The following is a 26,175-nucleotide window of genomic DNA, read 5'->3' on the forward strand; positions in this document are numbered from 1 at the left end:
AGGTCTCACCCTGCTTGCTGCCATTCACCTGCCTACCAGCCTGGGTCCATTTTTAAGCTCAGGTAACAGCACACTCATCCAGGGGTGGATGGAGTAAAAGCCTGAGCCAGCTCTTGTCAGGCAGTGTGTGGCCCTGGCTCTACCTGGTGGCCACATTTTGTCTTCTGGCCACAAGCATTTGCTGATGCTGAGCAGTTTGGGGCAGGAGAGGAGCTCAGGCAGACAGCTCAGATCCCAGCTCAGACCACCTCCCTCCTCCCCGTGTCCCCTTTATGGATGCTTTTCCTCCCTCTCCTGCAACCTTTTGCTGTGCCCAGCTCAGCTGAGTCTCGCTGCAGAGCTGACACTGGTGGGGGGGAAGTGGGATTGGTGTTTTTTAGATGGTGCTTTTCTCTCTTCCTCTCGGTTGGCATTGAATTGCAGAGGCAAAGAGCACTCACCGAAGATGATGTCTCGGGTGAGATGTCTAACGCAGGTCCCGACTGCTCAGCAGTCATTAGACATCTCAGGGAAGATGTTCCTGGAAGAGGGATGTTAACCTTGCAGTCCTGGACTGATTCCAGCTCGTTTAATTACAGTTTTCATCGCTGAAATCTGCTCTGCACTTTTGACCAGTGATGGGATTTTTTTTCCCCCATCTCCTTGAAGCTGTTGAACAGCTTTGCTACGAGCTGACACATTCCCCACACAAGCTGAAGCAATACAAAACTATAGCTGCTCCCTCTCCCAAGTTTCTCAAATTCATTGTATTTTCTGACTACTTAACTATTCAGGATTCTGCAAAGTATCACCAGCTCACCTATACAGAAACATTTTATCTCTTTAATCTAGATGTATGTATATATGGATATGTACGTATAGTAGAGACTATATATGAGCCAAAAATATGCTGTTGTGGCACAGAACATGACCTTTATCATTAATATAAATATAGACAGAAATACAATAAATAATCATACAGAAATATAAAAAAGTAATTTGAAGAAATGCTGTAATGCAAGCTAAACAACCTACACAGTCCCTTATAATGAAAATATGCATGAGTATAAAGCTATATAAAAACACTATATGATTATATGCATTCATATATGAGTGTATATATTTATATATATATATATATAACCTCTATAAAAGTGCATTAAGGTGTTTTACACCTCACACCTTTGTGTATGTGGGATGAATCTCCCCTTCAGCAAGCCTTGGCAAGCAGTACAGGGTTATTAAGGAAGTGTTTAAGGCCAGACTGGATGGGGCTACAAGCAACCTGGTCTGGTGGAAAGTGTCCTTACCCATGGCAGGGGTATGGAACCAGATGTTTTAATGTCTCTTCCAAGCCAAAATTCTATGATTCCATAGAGAGGCAGCAAAAGGCCACCGAACCCAGTTCATGTCAGAGTCCAGACCCCAGCCAGGGGATGTATGTGCCCCTGTCCCACAAAATGCCTGGAGCAGGTTGGTTTGGGCTCGGGACATCTCTCCAGCACAGGGAGCTGTTGATGAGGTGATTTGGAGAGACTCTTTGTTAGGAACTGCAGTGAGAGGACAAGGAGTAATGGGTACAAATTGAGAGAGTGGAAATTTATGTGAAATATTGGGAAGAAACTCTTCCCCGTGAGGGTGGGGAGGCCCTGGCACAGGCTGCCCCTGGATCCCTGCAAGTGTCGAAGGCCAGGCTGGACGGGGCTTGGAGAAATCTGGGACAGTGGAAGGTGTCCCTGCCATGGCAGGGCCAGGACCTGAGTGATCTTTAAAGTCCCTTCCAACCCTAACCATTCTATGATTCCATGGCGATGCAGCAAAAGGCCGCTGAAGCGAGCCCATGTCAGTGACCAGAACCGTGCCGTGGCACGGACCTGCCCCAGACCCGCAGAAAGCCCAGAGCCGACCGATGTGCGGAGGGGTCAGCCCGCGGCTCGGGGGGTGTTTGTGGGGGCAGCCCGCGGCTCGGGGGGTGTTTGCGGGGTCAGCCCGCGGCTCGGGGGGTGTTTGTGGGGGCAGCCCGCGGCTCGGGGGGTGTTTGTGGGGGGCACAGAGCGGTTTAACCGCCGGGAGCCGCCGGGCCGGGGCCGCTCCCTCACACCTGCCCGCGCTGCGCTGCCCGCCCTGGCCCGCAGGCGGCGCCGCGCGGCCGCCGTTGCCGCCCCCGCCCAGCGCCCCGCACCGCGGCGGGGCGGCCGCGCCCGGCGGAGCTGCCGGGGGAGGCGGCGGCCGGCGCGGCTCCCGCCCCGCCCCGCGTCCCCGCCATCCCCGCCCCGCCGGCCCCGCCCCGGAGGCCGGCACGCTGGCTCGCTCGCTGCCGGGGAACATGGCCGAAGTCGGGGAGGACAGTAGCGGGGCGCGGGCTCTGCTGGCGCTGCGCTCGGCGCCCTGCAGCCCCGCCGCCGCGCCCCCTCCCGGGCCGCCGCCCCCGGCCGCGCCGCCCGCCGCCTGCACCGGGCCGGTGCTGGCGCGGCTGCAGGGCCGCGAGTTCGAGTTCCTCATGCGGCAGCCGGCCGTCACCATAGGCCGCAACTCCTCGCAGGGCTCCGTGGACGTCAACATGGGGCACTCCAGCTTCATCTCGCGGCGGCACCTGCAGCTCAGCTTCCAGGAGCCGCACTTCTACCTGCGCTGCCTCGGCAAGAACGGCGTCTTCGTGGACGGCGCCTTCCAGCGCCGCGGCGGCCCGGCCCTGCAGCTCCCGCCGCAGTGAGTGCCGGGGGCCGGGGGCGGCGGGGCCGGGCTCGCTCCGCAGGGCAGGAGCGGCCCCAGGGGCGGAGAGGGACCCTCTGTCCCGGGGAGGGGACGTGGGGCTGGGCGGAGCGGGGGCTTCTTCGAGGAGGGGACGGTGAGGGGTCCCCAGCCCCACGGAGCAGACGATGAGCTGCCCGTGTCCCATGCAGGGGATGTGTGTCTGCCCGGAGAAGGGCCTGTGGTGATGGTGGGGAGACACAGCTGATGAAAGAAATAGGGGTCAAGGGTCTCCCTGGCCACCAGGGGTCTGAGAGGATGGTGAGAGTCTGTCTCTGAAGAAGGTGGAGTACTTGAGATAGCGATGAGGGATCCCCCTGCTCACAGAGAGCCTTAGGGGACAGTGAAGTTGGTCACAGTGGGTGAGGAACACTCACCTGGTGGAGGGCCTGAGGTGGTGGTGAGGGACATCTGCCTGAGAAAGTCCTCAGCATCAACGTGGGATGTCCTCACCTTCCCGGCCTTGCTGCGGTCCGTGGCTGAGAAAGGGGATGGTGTTCATTGGGACTGGGGCTACTCCCTCTGAGGGAACCATGTTTGGGGAAAAGTGTGAGCCTCTGGCTATCCCCCATGGTCATCATCCTCCGTGCTTGCCTGCAGACAGACTCACGTTCAACTGGTGGCTCTTAAGGGTTTCAAAAAGGCGTAGAAGAAGGAAGGATTCTCAGTGGGCAGAAACTTGCTACGCCCAAGGTTTGTCTTCCTTGGAAAAGATCTAGCGGAAAAAGTTGGAAACCACTTTGCCAGAATTGCTTACTTAAGGGTTGGCAAGTTAGGTGTTGTTCCTGGTGTCTCTGGAGCAGCAGAAAAGGAGTCAGGCCAGGTTGGAGGTGATGCTGCTCACCAGGACAGCAGGTGCCCAAAGCATCTTTGCTTCCTTAAGGAAGGGGAGAGGAGTGCAGAAGGGTTTACTGTGCTACCAGGTGCTCTGTTAAATTCTCTTGCAGAAGGAGGAAGGAGGTTGATGTTAACCCATTTTTTCCTCTGAAAGCATTGTTTATAGTTGCTGAGTACTGTCCATCGACTGCAGTGCTTCACCCCAGGGCAGCAGAATGATATTGGTGGGTGATGTAATTCCTGGGTGCATCTCCTCAGGTTGTTCCAGACTGACTGTGCCTAATGCCATCTCTGAGTGTGCTGTAAAGGCAGGAGGTTGGGGGGTTGTTGTTTGTATAAAACATCTGTTTTCATCTGTCACGTTTTGGCTTTGGTAATGTTTACCTCCAGCACCAGGGTCCTGGAGTTATCCCTCTCTCGCCAGCCTGTCGCTCAGGGGAGGGTTTTTTAATTACTCATTTCCTCTGCAGGCTGCTTCATTTTGTACTTAGTAATTTCGTTATAGCTCCCTAGCTGCTCTCTCTCTTAGGCGTTTTGGTTTCTAACGTGTTCATTTTCTAAAAGAGATGTCCTTTAGTGTCTGGTTAATTAATCTGGCTTTGTAAAACAAGACCACCCAAAGCCCTGGGCACTTCTGTTGTCATTCCTTCTGACTCTGGTGTCTGTGCAAGCTCTCTCCTCCCTGTCATTCTGTTTCTTCACTTGGTTAATCATAAGCATTGTGACAGAAAACTATGTCAAACAGCACCTTCATTGCTTATTTCTCTCCCCTTTGCTCCTTGGAGTGGGAATGGCAACTTTCCTTCTGCATTGCTTTAAAGGGAGGAGTTTAATGTACACTTATGAACTCTACACAATAAGGCATCCTCGTAGCTTGGCTGCTGTTTGAGCTACATAAATAAACTTGGTGCTCCTCCCTTTCTGACTTCCAGAGAAGGAAAATGTTTTGCATCAATCTAAAGGAATTTGCCCCCTTGCTTCTGTCAGGTAAACAACTCCTTACTGGCCAGTCAAGGGTTTGTAACCCAGACCAGGAAAAAGAAAATCTTGTTGAAGCTTGGTGTACCCAGTCTTGATTGAGGCTTGAAACTGTCTGCTGTTATCTTGTTATCTCCACTCATGAAAAAACAGACAATTCTCTCCCAGTCACCCTCTCCACACATACACACACACACACACACACACATACACACACACACACACACACACACACACACACACACACACAAATCTCTCCCCAGTAAATATAAAGTGCCATTTCTTTCCTGTAGGGAAGCCTGTGTGCTTATTGCCAGCTAATGTTGTCAGAAGGAGGACAAAGTGAGGACAGGTTGTAGTACACATACACAATGTTTTCTGCATATTATGGTAACACTCCTGCTGTGTTTGGTAAAGCCACACCTTTTCCGTGTACCAGCAGAATGTACAGTTTATGTTAAATTTCAGGAACTAGTGATCCTTCCATCCAGTGTTTTAGAGGGAGGTCCTTGTGATGTGGGGAGCTCTTGCTGGTAATATTCTAAAACCAGTTGTTTGAGTGGTTGTCCTCCCTTTTCCCTCCACACCTGTAAAGGATGGCAGAAATGGGCAAAGTGCTGTTTTCTTTGGACCACTGCAGTCACTGCTGCTGTTACGTTACAAGCAAATACATTACAAAAGGAAATGCTTGTGCATCATGAGATCATGAATGGAGCAGAGGGTTCCAGGAAAAAGTGTCTTTCAGTTGTAGTTCATACTATTCGTTAAAAAATAGATGGTGAGCTCATAAATTCTGTTTCCTGAGGTTCCTTCTCACTTCACTGTTTCTGTATAGAACTTCTCTTTGCTAAGTTTAGAAGTAATTCCTGAAATGTACAGAGGATCTTGTCAGGAGGGATGGGAGGAGAGAGGGGGAGTTTGAGACCTCTCTTGAAGGCTGTACTTACTCCTGTCTTAACAGCCCTACTCAAAATCAAGGGCTTTTGAAAAGGTTTGTATCACTTCCTCCATCAACGTGGTGTGTGTGGATTCTCTGCTGTAACCAGGATTTTACTGCTGGGCAGGAGTATCATATTCCACAGCTGTGTTGTTATGGGAGGTTGTATTTCACAGATGTGATGACATAACTATACAGTATAATTAAACAGTAATAACCAACAAAGAGGACATTTCCTAGAGGTTAATGACAGTTAGGAACAAAGTGGGTGGAAGAGTGGAGGACCTATGGTACAGCTGAAGATCCTTAATCAGTTTAATTAATAAGTGCTACACTACAGCAGACATTACAAATATAAATCAAGATGAAATGATGGAAGTACTTACATCAAAAATAAGTGCTTCAAATCAAATTAAGGATTTGCTAGAAACTGTTTTTATAGCTTGTGGTGTTTTTTAGCTGTGCTGGTAGAAGCTGGAAATCTGTGGATAAATATCTGGTTATTTTTCTGTACAAAAGAGGAAGTCAAAGTTACCAGGAGAATACACACTAGATTTTAAAAACTCTTGATACTAGCAAAAGTGTAAGAGCAGGAACCATTAACTGGAGTATTTTTTCCTGTTGAAGACAGGAATTTCTTCAAATTTATGGTGTAATCAGGTGTTTACAAGATCACCTTAATGATGAATTATTAACTTTTTCTTTGTTGTCTTCAAAATTGACTCAGTTTTAAAAATAATTTGCAATAGCAAGTTATGCACTTCCAGTAACTAAAATAAGCATTTGTTTAGTTATTTATTTATTATGTTCCCCAGAACAGAAGGAACTGTAACAGTTGAAAGTTAAACTTGCTAACCTGAATTTTAAGTAGCTATGAGTCAGGTCTTCAGATGCTCCTAAACACAAAAGTTCTATTGACTAAACCTGCAAATGTTGCTTGAGCATAGCCTGATAATAGCACTTGAGCTTTTTGAACTGTGAGCTCAATAGATTGGAAAATGATGCTTGTCTGGGAATGTTTCATGGGATATTTGCTTATTGCTTCTGTGACCATTTAGAATTTTTGCAGTAGCATAATTAATGGAGCCTGAAGTTGGTGTTTTTCAGTGTAAATGGGTTCTTTCAGTATGAGGTTTCTAAGCATAAAAAAAGTTTTTAAACCTGTAATTCTTTTAGCATTTAGGAAATAAATGGAGGAGCTTTTTTAGCTTGAGAATAAATACAAGGGAAGTGAATATATGGATGTATGAAATAAAATTAAAACATAGAGTTAAAATTAAAAAAAAAATGTGTATAAGCCCCATTATAAATTGAAAACTTAGCATGCATGTCAAGTTTTATTAAGAGCATGCTGCTTTATTTATAATGGGATTTTTCTAGGTACTCAATAAACTTGACAAAAATAAATAGTCCAATACTCTGACCACACACCAAGGTGCTGATCCTGCAGAATTTTACACGTGCATTAATCTTTCCATATTGTGAGTACACAAGTTCCCTTTGGTATTTGGGTAGTGGGGGTGTCTCAGCAACAGTGAGGGTTTAGCAATCAGAAAATGCAGAATTAGATCCAGTTTCTAAGGAATGTGGCTATACAGCCAGAAACTCAAGGTACTAATTCAAGTTTAAAAAAATGTTGTCTTCTAGAAAAACGGAGATGTGCACAATGCACTGCAGTGTTTTGGTGACCTCACCAAGCACTCGAGCTCCGTTCTCGTGGTTGGAGTGATGCCATCACGGTGGGTACGAGGGAGGGTGTCCTTACATCTGGGGGCAGCTGCACACCCTGTGTGCACACACTAAGGAAATGCTTTGACCACATAACCACCACTGCAGAACTAGTTGTTTCTGAAATGCTGCATATGTATGTTGTCTCTGGTAACTCCTCAGGTAGTTTTGCTTCTTAAATATTGCATTATCTGCATTTGCAACTATTTTTTGTTGTTGTTGTTCTTTGTTTGAAATATGTTGTTTGCTGTGCTACAGCTTGTGGATGGTGGTTTTTATTCTTGCTAGAAACCCTTTAAAGATTTGCTTTCTTAGTGCTTCATCTTGTATTTTTCATGCTCTTACTTAATTTCAAAGGCTGTCTGAGAACAGGTTTTTTTGTTGCATAGCAAGATGTGATAAAGGATTACCTGATTTTAATTATGGAATTTATGTCAAGTAGTAATTTTTGGCTAAGCAGCTCAATTTGTCATGAGTTATATTAAACATTTAAGGAAAAGTTTCTCTCATATGAAACTGCTGCTCAATTTGTTGATTCAAAAATAGCTGTGCTGTAAGCCAGGTTGTGAATATAAACTAAGGTTATGCAAAACTCAGGATATGTCCTTATGGATTCTTTTAAACCAGGCTTGGTTCAGCATAGCTGATGTGTTGATTGTGAAAAGATTAACGAGAACATGCCACACTTGTCTTGTAGAGTTTTGTGTGGAGTCTCAGCTATAAAGTCATAAATGTGGATTCAAGTTGTGCTGGTGTAACTTCTTTGTGCTAGCAAACTCTTAATCTTGGCACGTATCCTTAGGTGACTGTGGATTCCTTCCTGTGGGTACTCTTGTGTTTTCATATAAATCTAGAGGATGAATGAATGTGAAAGTTTTTGCTTTTCTGAAAATGGGGAATAAAAATGATGAAATATGTGGTAATTCATATCCTAGTTACTTTGGTGCCAGCTGTGTGAGCGTACTCACTGTAGAGCATCTGTCCTGGTAACAAATCAAAATAATGCTTTTTGCTTTGTTTTTTACCCTCCCTCTTCAGTAAACGTGATGAGCAGCCTTGCACTGAATAAATGAAAGCATAAATGACAAGCAGATTAATGTGCCTGTTGTCTTTGTAAGCAAGCTCCCAGTAACTGCTCCGCTGGCCATTTGGCGGCTGAGCCGTTCTGTGGGATGCCAAATTCTCTCTCTTGGTGTTGCAGTTTCCTGGAGGAGTAGATGTGGCAACAGGATGTTGGTAGAGAACAGGGAACTCGAATTTGCCGCTTATGCTGTGCAAATACAGGCTAATTGCTGGCCCAGGTGTGGTAATTTGTGTCTGTTCTTGAGAGGAGCTGCTGCAGCGATGGCAGAGCGCAGGGCCAGCGAGGGTTATGGGGCTGCTCTGTTGACAGCATGAGGTGACAAAGGGGACACAGACTGGTGAGGTGCTTGTTAAACCACTCAGAGTTCCCTCCAGCTGGTTTTCCTATTCTGGGGGGATCTCTGCTAGCACTCAGCTCCATATCAGCTCCTCTGGCATGTGGTGATTTACTCTGAATTCCTTCTAGCTCAGTGTCTGAGCGGTGTCTGGGTGTTCTGCCGTCAGAGCCAAGGGGCTCCGTAACCAGAAATGCTTCCCAGAGCAAAAACTTCACCTCACTGATGGTTAGACATGGATGAGACAGCTTTCCTTTCCAATCCAAGTGGAAATGTGGTTAAAAAAAGAAAAATCATGTGCTTTTGAGCTGGTGATGTTAATGAAAAGGGAGAAAACTTCTCATTTGCTTTTAGTACAGATTCTTTCCTTCCCTTTTCTTTCCTTTTCCTTAATAGCTGTCCAGAGCACAGAGGCTTCTCTCACATGTAGCCATGCCCAACACCAGCTTTGTTTTATTATTTTGGTTCAGTCCCTGTACATTCAGGAGTTTCCTGAGGTTCCAGACTCATGACTGGGATATCCACTATAAAGAAAGAAAAGTATGGCAGTGAAATGTGCTATAAAGCTTCGCCCACAGTGTATTGGGTGGTGAAGGTCTTTGTTCTCTTACAGTTGCATATGCTTTGCAGCAAATGCCTTAGAAGTCCCCTGAGCTTCTGCAGTGTTTTGTGACAGGTAAACTTCAGTTAAACTGTTGTTTTATGCATCTGAAATGGCTGATGGGCCCTGATGTAACTGATTGCAAGACTGAAACCAGGGAAAATGTGGAGCTGAAGGTCTGGGTGTCGTTTTTGCAATGATTTTTTTTTTTCTTTGACAAATTTGCAAGACGAAAAAGCTGAAGCATTTTTTTCTGTCTCTTGAATGTGGGCTATGAAAAGACATCTTGATGTACTTCCAGACATGGTTAATCGACTAATTGTGAGTACAAATTATTGTCTGGTCTTAATGCATTGACTTCAGTCAATAATTCAGTATTAATCACTGAACCGTTTTTTCAAGTATTTATAAGTCTCCCTATTTCAGTTGACTGCAGACTCCTCATAAAAGCAGATTGATGAGATGCTTATAGAGCAGATGAATTTCTCCCTTAAGTAAATGTGAGTGAAAATTTCTATCCAGTTGTAAATTCTTTGTTTTCATAGTACAAATACAATTTTACTAATGTCTATTCACTCTTGTTCACAAATGTTTTTTGCTAGTAATTCACATCTTTGGTTTCTTCAGAACAACTCAGTAAATGAATGTGTGCATTCCTTCTGCATGGCACTTAATTTTTATGAAGTACATATTTTATTGGACAGTAAAACATTTAAGTACCTTAATGGCCTAATTAATACTCTCTATCCACTTCTGTCATGTATATTTTGCTCTTCGTTATCCTTCTGCTCCTTTTTTCATGTGCATTTTTTATCATAAAAATTTCAAGCAATCTTGAGAGAGCAGTCTATTACAAGGCTGTTCTTTGAATATTCAGCAACTCTAAGTTTTGATTGATAGTCCCTTCCCTCCCATCCTGTCTATTTTTAGTAACTTAAAAGCGAGTTTAATTTCTTGGGTTGGTTTGTTGTGCATGTGCAATTTACTTTGGTGGTTTTCCTCCCTTCTTTAAATGTACCAGATATGTAATTTTCATGTTCTTTGAGGACATCTTGACAGTTGGGGAGAAATAATGTTGAAGTTAATTAGGAGCTCTGCCTTAGCTGAAGGAGCAAAGATGGACAGTCTTTGTCTGGTTTTGTTAATATATGCTGTGTAATTAGGATAGGAGGAGAAGTGGAAGGAAACTTTAAGCACATTGTTACCACTTATTATCCTGCTCCAAGAATCTTCTAGAGTAAGAGCCTGTTTTCATGTGCAAGTACAGTCCACTTCATCTTTTAGGACAGAATGAGGAGACAAAAAGCCTTGCAGAGGTGGGCTAAGCACTGTGGAAAAGGATGTCCCTCCCTTTCTCTCTGAAATACAACCTTGGAGCTGTACCCCTTTTTTCTGCTTCGTGCCACTTCAAGGAGAGCCTTGGGAAATCTTCCCACACAAACTATTTTAATCTTCTATCTCCCTTTAGGCCACATACAGAAGCTACCAACAGTTTGTCTAAGTAGGACTGGACTCCCTGCAGAGCCAGTTTGTGCACTTGCTAAAGGAATTGTTCTTGAGCAACTTCAGGCCTTTCCTCTCTCGAGGGCATAAGAACTCTGGACTCTTACACACTCGGAATCCTGATTGCGTGGGAGGAGAAAAGGGCTAGACACAGAAAGCAAATTTTGTTTCTACCTGATGGGTAGACCAAAAGTGATTTTGCTTTTCATATTCAGTTTGAGGCGTAGCCCGAGCTAGTAAGGGTAGGCTCTTGGTGTGGGAGGTGTGCCAACTGCTATTTATTTATTGATCTCACTGCTTTTTTTCAATTGTCTCATGGCTGGCATAACGTGGTGCTGGTGGCTGCCTGCCCACCAGGAGTAAAGGGGTGTTGGCTGTCAACAAGCCTGGCAATTGGGTGGCTTTGCCTCCTTCTGCCCTGTCCATTCTGCTGGGTAATTACTATAGCTCTTCTTTTCCCATGGCTCCCTCAGACACCCTCTAATGAGACAAGATAATGAAACTCTTTTAGTCCTGGGAAGACCTGCAAAGGAAGTCAAAGGCTGGCACAAGCTTTGCTGCTGATGCCTTTATGGAATATTAAGACAAGCAGTGAAGTTTCCTTCAGGCGTAGGAATTCTTAGGAGAAGATTCCTGATTGCTAGTGGTTCAATAAAAGAATTGCTATCATTTTTTTGCTGTGTGTTTTGTATAAACAAGGCATATGCAGGCTGGCTGTTGAAAATAGGCAAAATCGAGTAGTTTAGACTTGCATATCATCTGTTTACAATTGTGTAAAAATCGCTGCAAACAGCCACAGGATGAAGTTGGGAAACAAGTTTGTTTTGGTGGATATTGATTCTGAATCTGAGGTCTCTTGTCACCGAGTGGATGCATCCTCTTCTCCAAGGGATTAGTTTCTTCTCAAATTCTTCCTGCTTTGTTCTCCATTGCAAGAATGAGCATTCCTATTAAAAAACCCCAAAAAACTATAGCAGAAAATGGCCAGAATTCTGTTCTGCAAAAAGCTGATACTGCAAACTCTGAAATTCATATAAATCTTCCAGGTAAGGTACATCCATTAAAGTAAAATGTTTCCCTAATTCTGTATATTCTCCTGAAACAAAGGAAAGGTAGCATTAAACTATGCCAGTAATATGACAAGATAACTCTCTAAAATTTTCCTAATTTAAAAATAATGAAACCACTGGGGTGACAACTTCCACATGTGCTGTGTTTTTCAAGAGTCATTGTCACTTCAGTTGGTTAAACTCTTTTCAAGGATTAAACCCCTCAGCACAGTTGTATATGCTGGCAGGATTTAAAAACCTTAGATATCTTGTGATTGTTTTTTATTGGTTGCAGTCTTAACCACGTCCTGCTAGGTAGTCTTTCACAAGTCAATTCAGTACATCATCATCTGAATCATAGTAAAAATATTCTCTTTTTTAGTAGGAGGGAAGGTTGTGCCTGGGATTCTCTTTTAACCTTTATTTAAAATCAGTATTTGGAAGGATGCAGGTGGATGTCACTTTGTAGACACTTGTGTAAGAGGCTCTCTGTTGCCCCAAATGTTTATTTGGCTCTCAGTCTAGAAGTTGTCAGCTTTTAAAACATCGAAACTACCCTCAGAGCTGTTTTAAAACAGTAATCCTGGCTTCCTCTACTGGGTATTGAATGGATTGTGAAATGTCTTCAGAGGGAGTGGAACGGACTTATGTGAACATTTTGCAAAGTTTTAACTCCATATGGGTAGTTTTTATAATGTACATAAATAGTACATTAGCTTTTCCAAATCACTTTCTAAATGAGCTGAACCAGCCTCAAAGGAAAATACATCATAGCCATGCTCTGCATGTTAGAGACCTCTTAGAGAGTCTGATTGAATTCAAAGGTTAGTACCATCCCACACACAGGCTTTTTCTGGCATATATATGTGGAAATTAGGATATTTTTCCTGAGCTTCACTGAGGTGATTTTGTTTTGCACAGCCTTTCCTAATGTGTTTATAGGTAGTTCCCTGGCTTTGGAAGGGTGAGTCTGCTAAATGACTTGTGTGAGACCTTTCAAGGTATTGGGCTGGCTACTTGAAAGCAGATCCTACCATGATGAATGGCCCATTAGAAGAAAGTTGATGGCATTGTAAATGAGATTTTACATGAGAATCAAACTGCTCTAGTGTATCCAGCAAAGATGCTGAAACAAGTGCCTTTCTCTGAAAAGGTTATTAGGAGATTTTATGAACTGCTATTTTAAAACTGTTAGTTTCCTCTTATTCTCCAGGGTACAAAAATTTCTCAAGAGTGTGGATACTTGTAAGGAAGGAAGAGTCTTCTCGAGGAAATAGGATGAAAATGGGGGTAGAATTGAAGTTGCTGCTTGCCTGTGGCAGCAGTGGCCAGATTTGTGTGGTGAAAGAGGCAGGATCTGCAGGCAGCTGAAAGCTCCATGGCAGTTAAGCAAAGTTTTAAAATTCTTGGTATTGAGTGAGGTATGGAAATTAATAACCAGTGCTTCTTGTAGAGGCCAACTGTAGCCCTGCAGTTAGTTCCATACTGTCAGTACATATTTAATTCTTGGTGTGCTGTTTAATTTCTTATTGAAAACAGAACTGTGTGTAGAAGTTGGTCTAGGGAAGTTCCTCTTGAGCGTGGGTGCAGGTGGGGCTTTTTCTTTTGGCAATGAGGTATGTGTTAATTGTGGTTTATGACTGAGGGGGAAACATAGTTGAGTGTTTCTGCCAAGATGAGCAAAGAAGGAAAATAGTTAATATTGACCTTTTTCATTTTAACCAAGATCAGTGGGACCAGCAGAGGCTTGGAAAGCCTCTCAGAAGGGCTCTTGAATTTCACAGAAGCAGGGAAGGAATGAGAGGTAGTGGTAGAGACTGAGTCACTTCTTGTGGTCTCTGCTGTGGTAGAATGGAAGCCAGACTTAGGCTCTTATCTTACGGTTTATCTTGGAGCAAGGAAAAATTGAGTGTGAATGGGGGCTAGGCAGCTTTTTCTGGTGCACTGCATCAGAAAATGGGTAAATGTGTGTGTATATTCCAGAGCTGGTGTTGAGTGTTTCTGTGACATCTCTGAAAACAATGTCAGCCACAGTCCAGGAGTCTCGAAGCAGCCAGGGGCTACATGTTGTCATTGGGATTGGGAACTGTGGTTTGGCAGTGCTCCATTAGGACTGGGGAAAGTGGGAAATGAGAAATCCTACTGGAAGGTGAGAGACGTCAGAGCTCTGAGCCCTTGCAAGGGCTGAGCAGAACGTGCTCCCGACCCAGGACTATGCAGTGTCTGCCATTTCAGCCTTACACTGTAGAATTCAGTGTCTGAGGAAGGATCGATGCAGGATGAGGTGGCCAGAGCAGAACACAGAATTAAATGTCATCCTGCATTGTTTCATAAGAGCTGCCTTTCATTGTGCACTTGAATTAACTTAATAGGACACCAAGTTACTATGGGGGTGGATGGACTAACCTTGTTTATCACTGTTCTGTATTTTTCCAATACCATAAAACCTTGGCTGCTGTCAGGCATACACTTGAAGTATATTTATCTTCACGGAGTGTTTTTCTCTTTGAAACTTCTGTTCCACTCCATAGTTCTGCCAATTTGATCTGTACTTCACCTTTGTTTAATGGCTGTTATCTGGTAGGGTTGGGATTTTGGTTTGGTGTAGTATTTTTCCTTTAAAACATCACACTGGGATCTAAAATGAAGAGCTGCTTTAGAACTGAACACTTGGATATGATATTTATTTTTTTTTTACCAGTACTGGTAGAGTGACAACCACATAAATGAAGCTCTGTGTCCTCTGAATAAGCCCCAAATTTCTGGGAATGAAGAGTCCTCCAGGGCTTTGTGGAGATGCTGCCTTAAGACACGTCTTAGCTCTCCGTCAGGGCAGGAGTGACAAGTGTAATGTTGATTATTCTAAGATGGACACGGGCTGAACAGGACTGAAATCCCCACTTTCTTGTAGCTTGTTTTACAGAGGTTCATAGAGGCCAGTAATGACTAGAAGTTGTTCAGAAGTGTTTGAAGTGTACAGCTACTTATTCTGTCACCCAGCCTAAACAGCTACACAACCCCATGATAAATGTGGTTAAAATCCCTGGAGAGATCCTGTAAATCCCAAATACACGTTTGCCACATGAGCAAGGTGGGCTGCACTTGTAGAGAGAAACAATTCATCCTGCTTCCTGTTGATTTGAATCCCCTTGTGTTGATTTTTGTGGCTCTAGCGTGTGTGGTAAGCAGGAGAGGAGTTAATTTTAGCTTGATTAGCAACACAGAAGGGAATCAAGATGACTGTTGTAAATGGCAGTGGGATGAGATCAATGAGGGTAGTTTATTTCCATGCATCTGAGTGGGTGTTCTAAGCAATTTAATTTTTCTTTTTTGTTTGTTTTTATGAGAACCAAGAATGTTAATGCATTTAGTCCTTGAAATCCTTCCGTGGCTGCAATTCTGGATACTTTAATGTTGTTGCATGGTCATTGCTTTAAATGAGCACCAGGTGTTTGTGTGCTGTTCCCCAGCAGTTCTTTGTTTCTCTGCTCTCTGTTACCTGGCTCAGCAACAAGTGGTGAGTGATTCTCGGTTCTGCACTCCATTTTTCTCCTACTCACCTTTGTTTATATTCTGGAGCATGTTCCCAACTGTTTATGATTAAACATTGCTCAAACAGCTAGGTTAAGATTTATTGACACAAAGGAGGCTGGGAGGAGGGAGTGGCTGACTGGTCATCTGTGTCTACTTGCAGCTGATAGTGATGTTATTGACATCCACGTGTCTGTGCAGTGGCCGTGGTGTGTCCCAGGGGCTGCTGTCCAAAAACACTGCCAGGGGACTGATCCCTGGCAGCTCAGCCTTTTCCCTTTGTGTGACACAGTAAAAGCTCGAGCAAGGCACTTTGTGTAGGTGATGCACTCCTTTCTCTTCAGCTTGGCCTTCTGGAAACATCCCATGGCTCTTAAGGAGGGGATTTTATTTTCCTCTTGGTGGTAGAGGCTTGCTGATCTCCACGGAGAGAAATCAGGATTTGAAACATGCTAAAGGGGTTGTGACCAACAGGAGTTTTAAGCCGTGATCTTTTTAAAAAGACATCTTGAAAAACAACGCTGTTATAAGGAATGCAAGGAAGTTCAAAATGGAAGATTGGAAAGTGAGCATTATTTAGAAAAATAAATCAAAATACAGAAATACTGGAGTTAAAAAGACTGAGTTCATTTAAAAAACCCTTCTCTGGATCTAAACCAGTTTGTTTCCTGGCCTCTCTTAGCTATGTACAAATCAGATAACTATTTAGCTCTTGGAGAGTCTATATGTCACATGTTAAGTTTTGGTTATTTATTTGCAAGTCACACATACTGATAATTTTCAATTTTAAGAAAAAAATTATATCAGAATATTGACAATGTACTAAAAAATTAACAGACTAATTAGCCTAACATGGAAAGGGATTTTTGCACTTATAAGATTTGATGATACAAGTGAGATACACACACGTGTTGCACGTAGTTTACGTTTTCTCTGAAGATCAAATATTTCTTGGCTGGTGGAGAAATGATTAAGATTGGATCTAGACCTCCACAGGCTGGAATACCTGATTAGAGCAGCCGTGCTACACAGGCTGTTGTGTGTTATATAGAGTCTCTTAACTCTCCTTATTTTTATGTATACAACCACACACACAACAAAATAACATAATAGGCTTGCTGTGTGTTACAGATGGTATCAGGCATCTGCAGTGCTGATAGTGAAACTTGCTGGTGCTGGCAGCCAACTTCATTTAAATAAAAGCCTCGTCTGCTCTTTGTGCCAGCCCACTTCTTCGGTGGCAAACTTTCATATCAGGGTTTTGATGTCAGGCCACTCGTTCTGACACATAAAACAACTCCCTGTTCCCAAGCTTCAAAATAAACAGCAGCTTTATGGTTAATTTTAGCCTTTTAGGACATTTTACTAAATGTTCTCTGAAGGTCTGTTAACACCCTTGGGAGTGCAACTGCAGGGCTTTTCAGCACTGGAAAGCTGAAAGGCAGAATAAATGAGAGAGTGGAATTGTCTGGCAGTGTGGTGCTGGGTGAAGATGTGGTTTGCCATATGACACACAGAAAAAAGTTCACTGTAACTCAACTGTGCTCCGAGACATGAAGTTGTTTATAGTAAGGACTAGACAGCAGAACAGAGCAGCTTCTGTAATGCTGTGGTGGAAGTGGGGCCAGAATTCACCCTGGGGAACCTTTAATAAAAAAATCAAGCAAAACCCCTACCCAGTATTGATCAAAAGGTAGATGTCATTGGTGCAGATTAATTTATATTGATGTAAAATCACATCTTATTTTTGTGGGTGTAGGCAAGACCTTCTAAGGCTCCTACATTTAGCACCTTGGCAGACTCGAGTTAGATCTTCACTGGCTGTACTCCATGAAATGTGCCCTGTGTGCTGCTGACCTGCAGCGTGCTGGTGTGCAAAGGAATAGGAGCACTTGGGAAGGGAGCAGGAATTTGTCTTCTGATAGGCAGCCCTGTGCCCAGCGCTCCTGGTTTGGAATGAATGGCATATTTTGAAGCTGACTCCAATGTTTTGAAATGTGAAGCTGAGGGAGGTACAATTACAGCACCACCTCTTTGTTTGTCTCTGCCCGCTGGATGGGCACCCAGTAACAGCCATGTTGTGTTGTCACGAGTATTTAAGAGATGACTTTTGTGGTGGGCTTCAACAGAGACCCTTCATCTTAATGGTGTTTGTTATAAAAGCCTATTAATTATAGCCTTTTGATTATACCAAGGCATCATCTTGCTTATCATTTGTCTGGAAATAATTGTCAAGATTTTTCTGGATCAATTTTAATAATAGTTTTAGTAGTCGAGGCTTTTTATGTTTTAAATAGGTAAGTGAATTAATCCCTAGTTTGGTGTGGATTGAGTTTGTAAATAACTGGTGATGATGGTGGAATTCTGAGAACATCCTTCAGCTTTTTTTGCAGGCAGTAAGGTGAATGAACAGACAGAGCTGGCTCACAATTGCTGCTGAAAAGTTTTCAGAAAGGTCATTTTTGAAAATGCACATTCCTGACCGTTTGCACTTTGATGACTCTCTGGAGAACATTGGAGCAGCTTCTGGTAGGGTTTTTTTTGCATTGAACTGAGCAGGATTATTATAAGATGCATCCTGCCAAGCTGGGGATAGTAGAATCTGGAGAACACCTGTCAATAATGTTAATTCTCCAGGCAGGGTGGCAACTTCAGAGGGAGCCTCCTGCTATTCCTGCTGGCTCTCCATTAGCAGATTGAAACACCCTTCTCAGCAGTTTTGGCAGTTTCTCCCCTGTTCTTCTGTGAGCTGCTATTTTGATACTCCATGAATTTATTCCCTGACCTTGTTGCGGTGTTTCATTACACTGAAAAAGCGGCATCTATAATATCTTACCTGGTTTGCTCTTTTTTCCCTTTTCTGTGCTGTTTTACTCAAAGGGGAGAATCTGAAAGTGAAACTGCGCTTGATGTCTCAAATAATTTTCAAAGAGTGAAATCAGAACATTAATAAAGAGATGTAAGGAATGTAAAATAAAGACATATGTACAAAAATTCAGCTCTTCACAGCTAATTCTCCAGTGTGAAACAGCCTTCAATGTTCTCACTTGAATGAAAAACTGAATCAATTTATCCATTTGCTCTCTGACAGCAATTAAAAAGATTGCTAAGAAAGATAAGAAATTGTGGGGAAGATGTGTAGAATAAAATGACTGTTGAAGTTTCACAGCATGATATCTATAGTGCAAACCCTCCTGAAGCTTTTACTTTCAGCATCCATTTGTTGGAGCCTAAAACCAAAATGCTCACTTCTGTTTGCTTTTAAAGAAGATAATATATGAACCAAGCCAGCATTTTGTAGTTCTTTGGGTTGGGCTTCTGGGATCTCTTTTCCTTTTTAGTCTTTCTTATCAGCCTGGGGGTGTTTATACTCCTTCCCCCTCACCATCTATTTGGCTGAATTTCACTCGCTGCCTTTTCCTGGGATGGGCAGTGGCCGAGAGCTTGCTGTTCTCACTGCTGGGAGGGGGGATGTCTGCAGGGACAGAAGGATCACAAATATTTTCTGTGTACATCTGTGTGTGCCTGCTGCTGGCAGGGAGAGGAATCCCAGAAGTTTAGCCAAACTTTGCTGTGAACATTGCTGGCTTCAAAAAGAGTTTGCTAAAATTCCTACTTGAAAATCTGCCTGTATGTGGAAGTGTTTCTCAATTTGTTTGAACCTTGATGAAATGGCATAGAGGGAAGCCCTGTGCAACTGTGCTCAATAGAAACATTCATTACAGCTAATTTACTTGGTGCTTTTAAGAGACGTAACTATTCATATGTTGTGGTTTTGCCTGATGCTGCTGGTAGTATTTGTTTTAAGTAGATACACTTGCCTGCACACGCTCTTTGCCCATCTGAAATTTTGTCTGCCTGTGTTGGAAACCTTGTTTTAAGCTTGGTGATCTGCAGTGTTAGGCAAATCCCAGTGTAACCTGGGTGCCTTCTCATTAAAGGAAAATGTCCTTTATCGTGCATACAATTCCAGCTAAACAGTAACAAGGAGCATAAAGAAAAGGTCTTGTCTGTGACCAAGAAATGGCAATTTTGAATTTTCCTGAAGCATTGTCCTTGTTCAGCCATCTTACTGCACTTGCTTTCTCAAGGCCATTCAGTGAATAAGCTCAGGAAGCACAAAGGTATTAAAAAGCATTGATTTTGCAGCGTGCAGAGCCTGTGTATCCCATCTGAGATAAACACAAACCCGCTCCTGCAGACGGACCCTGCCAGTTGCCATGGGAGGATTGCCATGGGTACACGGCCACAGGAAGCTCCTGTTGGAATGCAGAAAACATTTTTGGTCTTTGTTTTGTCCTCTTGTACAGAGCTGAGTGACTTGGGGTTTGAAATAATTAGGCTGAATATTAAAAAAAAATGGTGACTTCTGTGATTCAGGAAGTCTTGAAAATTTCCAGCCTGAGAGTATCAGCATGTGGCTGATGTGATTTGCCTGAAAAAGACCAGAGCTTTTCTCAAAATGAATGAATTGCAGTTTGTTTTCTGAAAGGAGAATGCAGTCTTTGGATCATGTGATGCTTAAATCTGAGTCTGTGGTTACATGCTCTGTCTTTTTTGTAGTCTATTAAAAATCTGCAACACTTTTCCTGTTACCTTCTTCTCTCCTTTCTCTGCTTGATATTTTTCCCCTCCACCTTCTCTGTGTTGGTGATGCCATCTGGAAGGCAAGCTAAGGGATCTGATCTGCCTGGCAATTTATTCCCAACAAAAAAGGAGATGAATAACTATTCCAGCTACCTGGTTTGCCTTGCTGTGCAGAGGTTTGGGTGGTTCTGTTGGCACGAGGGAGATACCGAGAGGAAATGGCAGAAGAGAAGGAATGGTGGTAGAGTGAAAGAAATGCCTCTTACAGAACAAAATCAGATTTGAATTGTGTTAAAATAAATCTACATGAGATTTAGTGACACAATTGATATCTCTTTGGGGAGATTATTTTTGAGGCAGATGAAACTAGTGAGCCATCCACGTGAGACAGAATTTTACCCAGTTTCCCATTACTCATCCCAGCAAGTCCAAGAAAGATGAGGATTTCCAGCTAACTCAGATGTGTTTCAGGGAAAGGACAGAAAATCCTTCCAGTAATCTGGAATTACAGGGTAGTCAATAATAATTTGACTGGATTGGGTATGAGGAATTCCTGATGACTTCAATGTGAGTTTGCCTTTACTAAAACTGGATTTATGTTATTTCTAGTACAGGAGCAGTACCTAATGCATGGGTAATTCCAGGGACCCCAGAAAAGTGATGTTCAGCTATTTGTGCATCTGGTAGAATGTGGCAATGGAAATAGTTGCTGTAGCTTTTTCTGGAAGAAGTTCCCAACAGAAAAAAATTTAAATTCATGAAGTAGAAGTAAAACCACTGTGTTCTGAATTGAACTAATTATTTCAAACATGAGCTCACTCACATATGCACACAGGCAGTTCTGGTTCAGTCTTGGCTGACAGATGAACTCCTTTGTGTATCTGCAGTGTTAAGCATGACAGCATATATTAAATACAGTGAGTGTGCTACAAAGCATGCAAGGCAAGTGATTTGTGAGCTTAGGGTAACTCTGAGGTTAGGAACCAGTCCTCCAGATCTAAACTCATGTGGTGACTTACAGAATAATTATGACCAAACATTACAATGGGTTGCTCTATCATTGGAGCAGTGGGGGAGATCTCTGTACTCCTTTATTTGCAGATGATCTCAGTACATTTTAAATCTAGTTTTCTGTCAGTTATGTTACAAAGAGTAACAGTGATTTTTCTAGCTTTTCCTCTCACTGAACAATAGGGGATAATACCAGAGGCGTTTTTGCAGGCAGCTCTGCAGTTTATTTTCTTGGCCTGCTGCTATTTGGCCAAGTGCATGTCTTGCTTTTCTTCAGATTGAGTTGATTCATTACAGGAAGAACAAATGTGGATTCTGGACGTCACCATTTACTTGCAGACCCTTTGCTTATCTCTTCATGTATACAACAAATGATTTTACCAGGCATGAGGTATTTCTCTGTGTGTTTGATAAAGGACTTTATGGGTAAGTCTTCGGTAGGATTTCTGTGCTAAAACTGCTCAGAGCAGTAGAACAGTTGAAAGGGAAATAGCAAATACAGAAAACTCTTTACTTTTAGACTGCAGTAATCTCCAAAATGAACCAAACACTCCTAAAACTGTGCTAGTTACACTACCTGTGTCCTGTAGCCTATAGAGATGTGTAAGGAAAAGCTTTATAGTAACTCTTAAATTACCATGGTGATAGTCATATGCTTATTTTGTGATGTGTATTTAGACTTAAAGGAATAAAATGGATCTGTTATCTTTCCTCCAGACCTCTCTAGCCTCAGTGCAATTAACTTTTGTGTTTGGAATGGAGATAGCACTACCCAAGTGGATGATATAACTGGTTTCTTATTGGTATTGCTTACTAAGTGCTGTTTAGGGGGAAAAAATTGTAGGGTAGGGAATGGAACAGGAAATGTTGGATAATTTTATTATTATTGTTATTATTTTATTGCAAAGGAGGGGTGAATGGTATCTAATCTCTGGTGACAGCTCAGACAGCTTTCAGAGTTTGTTGTATGGTTTTATGACAATCATTCAAACTAATACTCATTTTAATTCACTTTTGATTTAAAGGTGTTTTTTTGTACTTGTGCTTTTGCCCACTTTGCTGCTTCAGACAGCTTAGTTCCAGCAACATAATCATTTTGAGCAAAGTACTTGTGTTGATTATTCCCATTGGGATGTAAGGGTCGAGTTTATTTTTATGAAGGTAGAGAACATTGATTTGGTTATTTTAGTTACTGAAATGGAAGACATCTTTCTAAATGTTTTGCAGTTGAAGTGCTTTGTTTTGTACTGGGTGATGCAGTGAGGCTTTGTGCTATAGAAAAGCACTGCTGTCCCTGGGCAGAGTGCAGCATCACAAAGCAACAAGTCTTGGGCAATAAATTCTCCCAGCTCAGCTATTGCAGAGGTCACAGCAATTCTCAGAGCCTTGTTTTAGAAGAAATTAGAATCTCAGGTAGTTGTTCTTGTCTCAATTTGCTTATCTCTCTGTGGGCAGACCTTCAGGGCTTAGATATATGTTTAGTTAAGTGAAGTAAACTGTTTATCTTTTTCTAACCAAATTTAGTTTCATTTTTGGTGCGCAGTGCTTAAACTTTCCCAGTGAGTCTTTTATGTTGTCCAAGGCACATCCTTTCACACTGCTTCAAAGAGTTTTGTGAATAGGGAGTGGATTTAGGATTTTCATAGATGCAGGCTTGTGGTGCTTTGCTTAGCTGGTTACAGAAGATGAAGAAAATGGGTTACAGGAGGTAACCGGGAACTTTTCTGTAATGGCTGCTCTGTACAGCACCTGCACATTGATTGTAGCCTGAAATCTTGGTGTTTATGGTATGCATTCACTGAAAGGATGACAAGTATCCATCTTGCCCTCCAGCAGAATTATGTCAGGTATCTTGAAATAGCTGATAAGGGTAATAGGCTGACAGAGATGACTGACAGCAAATTCTCACTTGTACTGAGAAACTCAACATGATTTTGGAATTTCGTGCATGGAAATAGTACTGTATTCTTTGGGGTGAGCTATGTGCAATTGGCACAAAAATGATTTTCAGAGAAATTACAGGGAACAGAGAAACAGCTGTTTCATGGGGGTTGTTTGAGATTTTTTTCTCTTTTACAAGGGTTTTTGTGGGCATTCTTGGTCAAACTCTAGCCAGTAATGGCATAGTTCTGTATTATCAGGACATGCTGTGATTAGAGCTCTGGCTGGCCACTTTTGCTGAATCCAAGGTATTTACTGATTGTAGAGATAACTGCCTCATTCTCAAGAGTTGGCCTGTCCCCACATATCACAGAATCACGGAATTGTTTAGGCTGGAAAGGACCTTTAAGATCATTGAGTCCAGCCATTCTCCCAGCACTGCCAACGGCACCACTGAACCACGTCCCCAAGTGCCACATCCACAGGTCCTTTAAATCCCTCCAGGGACAGTGATTCTACCACTGCCTTGGGCAGCCTGTTCCTGTGCTGGACAACCCTTTAGGTGAAGAAATGGTTCGATTTAAACCTCCCTTGGCACAGCTTGAGGCCATTTCTACTTGTCCTGTTTGTTACTTGGTAGCAGAGCCTGAATCCCCCCAGCTGTCCCCTCCTGGCAGGGAGTTGTGCAGAGCCAGAAGGTTCCCCCTAAGCCTCCTGTTCTCCAAGCTGAGCCCCTTTCCCAGCTCCCTTAGCTGCTCCTCATGGACATTGTGCTCCTGACCCTTCCCAGCTCTGTTCCCTTCTCTGGACACACTCCAGCCCCTCAATGTCCTTCCTGGATGGAGGGGCCCAGATCTGGACACAGCATTTGAGGTGCAGCCTCACCTCACAGTGGGACAATCCCTGCCCTGGTTCTGCTGCTCCTATGCTGATAGAAAGTCAGAGTGATGGAGGGAAGGCTTGAGGTTCTTGTGATAGACACAGTGGTTACAGTAACTGCATGGTTAAGAAGGAAAGAGGCTGTTGCACAGAAGGGAGACAATCATGCTTCAGCAGGTTTTTGAATGAAACCTGGGGTCTCTGGTACTGTCTGATTGAAATTGTAAAAAGTGATATTTTTAACAGAGCACCTCCTACAGTGTTTCTCGCTCAACCTGCATCTCAGCACTGTAGCACAGATGCTACTGGTGCAGTTATACCCCCAACATTCAGGAATAACAGGATTTCATAACTTATGGTGAGATAAAGTAGACAAAGATGGTACCAACTTGCTGATTACATGTGTAGTAGTTCCAGCTTACTTTTCTGGTTATTTCTTTTGCATGATGAACTGGAATGATGTTTATATATAGCATAACATACTACATTATGTTTTTATACATATAACATAATATATAGGAATATAATTTCAAGTTTTATATGTGCGTGTTATATGTATATTTTATATATATGTTTCACCTTGGCTTTCTCAAGATTTGTCTTCTTTTGTCACTGTGCTTTTCCTCAGTATAAATGTAAAAGCATAAATCCAGCACAGTTTCCTGAGTCCTTTTAAAATCTTTAAATAGCCTTTTCTTGCTGTCATGCAGCAGATCTTAGTAAAAGTCGTTTGGTGCTAACAGCACTCAGGGTGCTTTAACAAAGAAGTCAGTGACTGTAGTGGTTTCTATTGAACCTGGTACTATGTTTTGGCAAATGCATCTCCGTTCCCTTTGCATCTGTGAGTAAAAGGTGCTCTGAGGAGGAGGAAAATGTCTGCTTTTTATAGAGCCATGCAGGGTGTGCAGTCATTTTGTTGGGTTTTGTTTCCTAACCATCTTTCCTGAAGTCTGCTGTAGGGTGACTGTTTATGTAAAGTCTAGTGTTTCCTAGCACTTTATTTTCAGACTTTATGTAGATGAAATGCTTGTGGTCACTGTCACTGGTTCACCACATGAAGGATGCCTAATAGCATGGGAGCTGTGCTGTCAGTGGGAGGAGCTCACCCAGGAAACTTTGGGAAAAATCTGTCTTGTGTAAAACAAGCAAACAAAATTCTAGCAACATCTTTTATGTGACTGTAACCACGTATGGAATGTGCACTCCTCTTCCCCTTCGTCTCCCATGTATATATAGCATGCATTCAGCCACTTGCTATGGATTCTGTGCACTCAGCCAGCAATCCATTTTCTATGACTCTCTCCTGCCTGTAGTCTAAGAAGGCAAGAACTGTATCTGTGCAGTTTGTGGAGGCTGTGTGTTTTGAGTTTCAACACTAAGAAAAAAAAAAGCTTTCTATTCTCACTGCCTGGCAAGGCATCCTAGAGAAATTGGAACCCTTTCCCACAAGGAGCTGATGTATGTGCCATACCATAAATGCGATTTCAGTCCATATGACTTCTATGGCCAGGGATTGATTGCAGCTCCTACCTGTTTGTAGCAGGTTATTGAGTAAATTCAGCAGATCTGTAACTGAGGCAGGCTCTTCTGGCTGCTGACAAGACCAAAGATTTTGCAGACCATTAATTCATCCATCTGATCAGCTGGAAATTTCAGAGGTGCTTGAAAGAATTGCCTCTTGGGCACCCTTGGAAATATTAGTTAACTTCATTATGCTTTTTACGTTTAGGCTAATCTGTGCTTTCAGATTTGATCTTTTTCTCATAATGAAAATGTTAAGCAGGAGTAAAAATTGTTACTGCATCTTTGATAGGAATCATGCAACATGGATCAAATAGTATAACTCAGTTTAAATAACCTGAAATATATAGTTATCTTAAGGAATGCATGCTCAGTTCTGCTTGAGTTGTCTGTCTTGTCCTGCTTATCTTCTTGAGAAGTGCAATTCTCAAAGGTTTAAGTCCTGCACTAATGTGCTTCATTCCTAAATAGGACTACGTGATAAGTTTATCCTCTTGGTTGGAAAGAGGGTAATTAAGGGAACAAGAGAAAAGTTTATTAAAACTGCATTCAGGCTCAATGTCATTAAAAGTAAGCTTCCTATGACAAGATGCTTCCAAAAATCATATTTTTTCTGATTTCTCACTGACAGGGGTCCCCAGCATTAGACTGTGTTGATTTGAAGCAGTGGTTTGGGTTGTGCTGGTGTCCCTGTTTGCATTGCTGTGGTGGTTGTGACAGACTGAAACAATAACCTTAATCTCAGGCACCTTCTCACCCCTGAGGGAAGGGAGGAGTTCCGCAGGAATTTACAATCTGCTTTGCATTGTATTTCCATTTCTTGGGTTGCAGGTTTTTACATCAGTGTCTTGGTTTGAAAAGACAGGTGTTTGCTGAGGAAGGCAGGAACATCCCTTGAAATGGAAAAATGTGAAAACCCCCCCTGCTTCTGAATTATTATAATGTTGAAATCAAGGTGTTCTCAGGCAAAGATATGGGAATAGG

At 42.9% G+C, this 26,175-nt stretch overlaps 1 protein-coding gene across 1 annotated transcript in view; it reads left to right on the forward strand.

Moving 5' to 3' along the window:
* Window positions 1–2,278: 2,278 nt before the first annotated feature.
* The window catches only part of FOXK1 (forkhead box K1), a 56,506-nt gene continuing 32,609 nt past the window's right edge, over window positions 2,279–26,175 (forward strand). The window contains exon 1 of the mRNA XM_058849331.1: window positions 2,279–2,688. Coding sequence (XP_058705314.1) covers window positions 2,306–2,688 — 383 coding nt within the window. The 5' untranslated portion in view covers window positions 2,279–2,305. The remainder of the gene's footprint in view (window positions 2,689–26,175) is intronic.

This window comes from Poecile atricapillus, chromosome 14 (genome assembly GCF_030490865.1).
Source record: "Poecile atricapillus isolate bPoeAtr1 chromosome 14, bPoeAtr1.hap1, whole genome shotgun sequence".
Taxonomy (NCBI): domain Eukaryota; kingdom Metazoa; phylum Chordata; class Aves; order Passeriformes; family Paridae; genus Poecile; species Poecile atricapillus.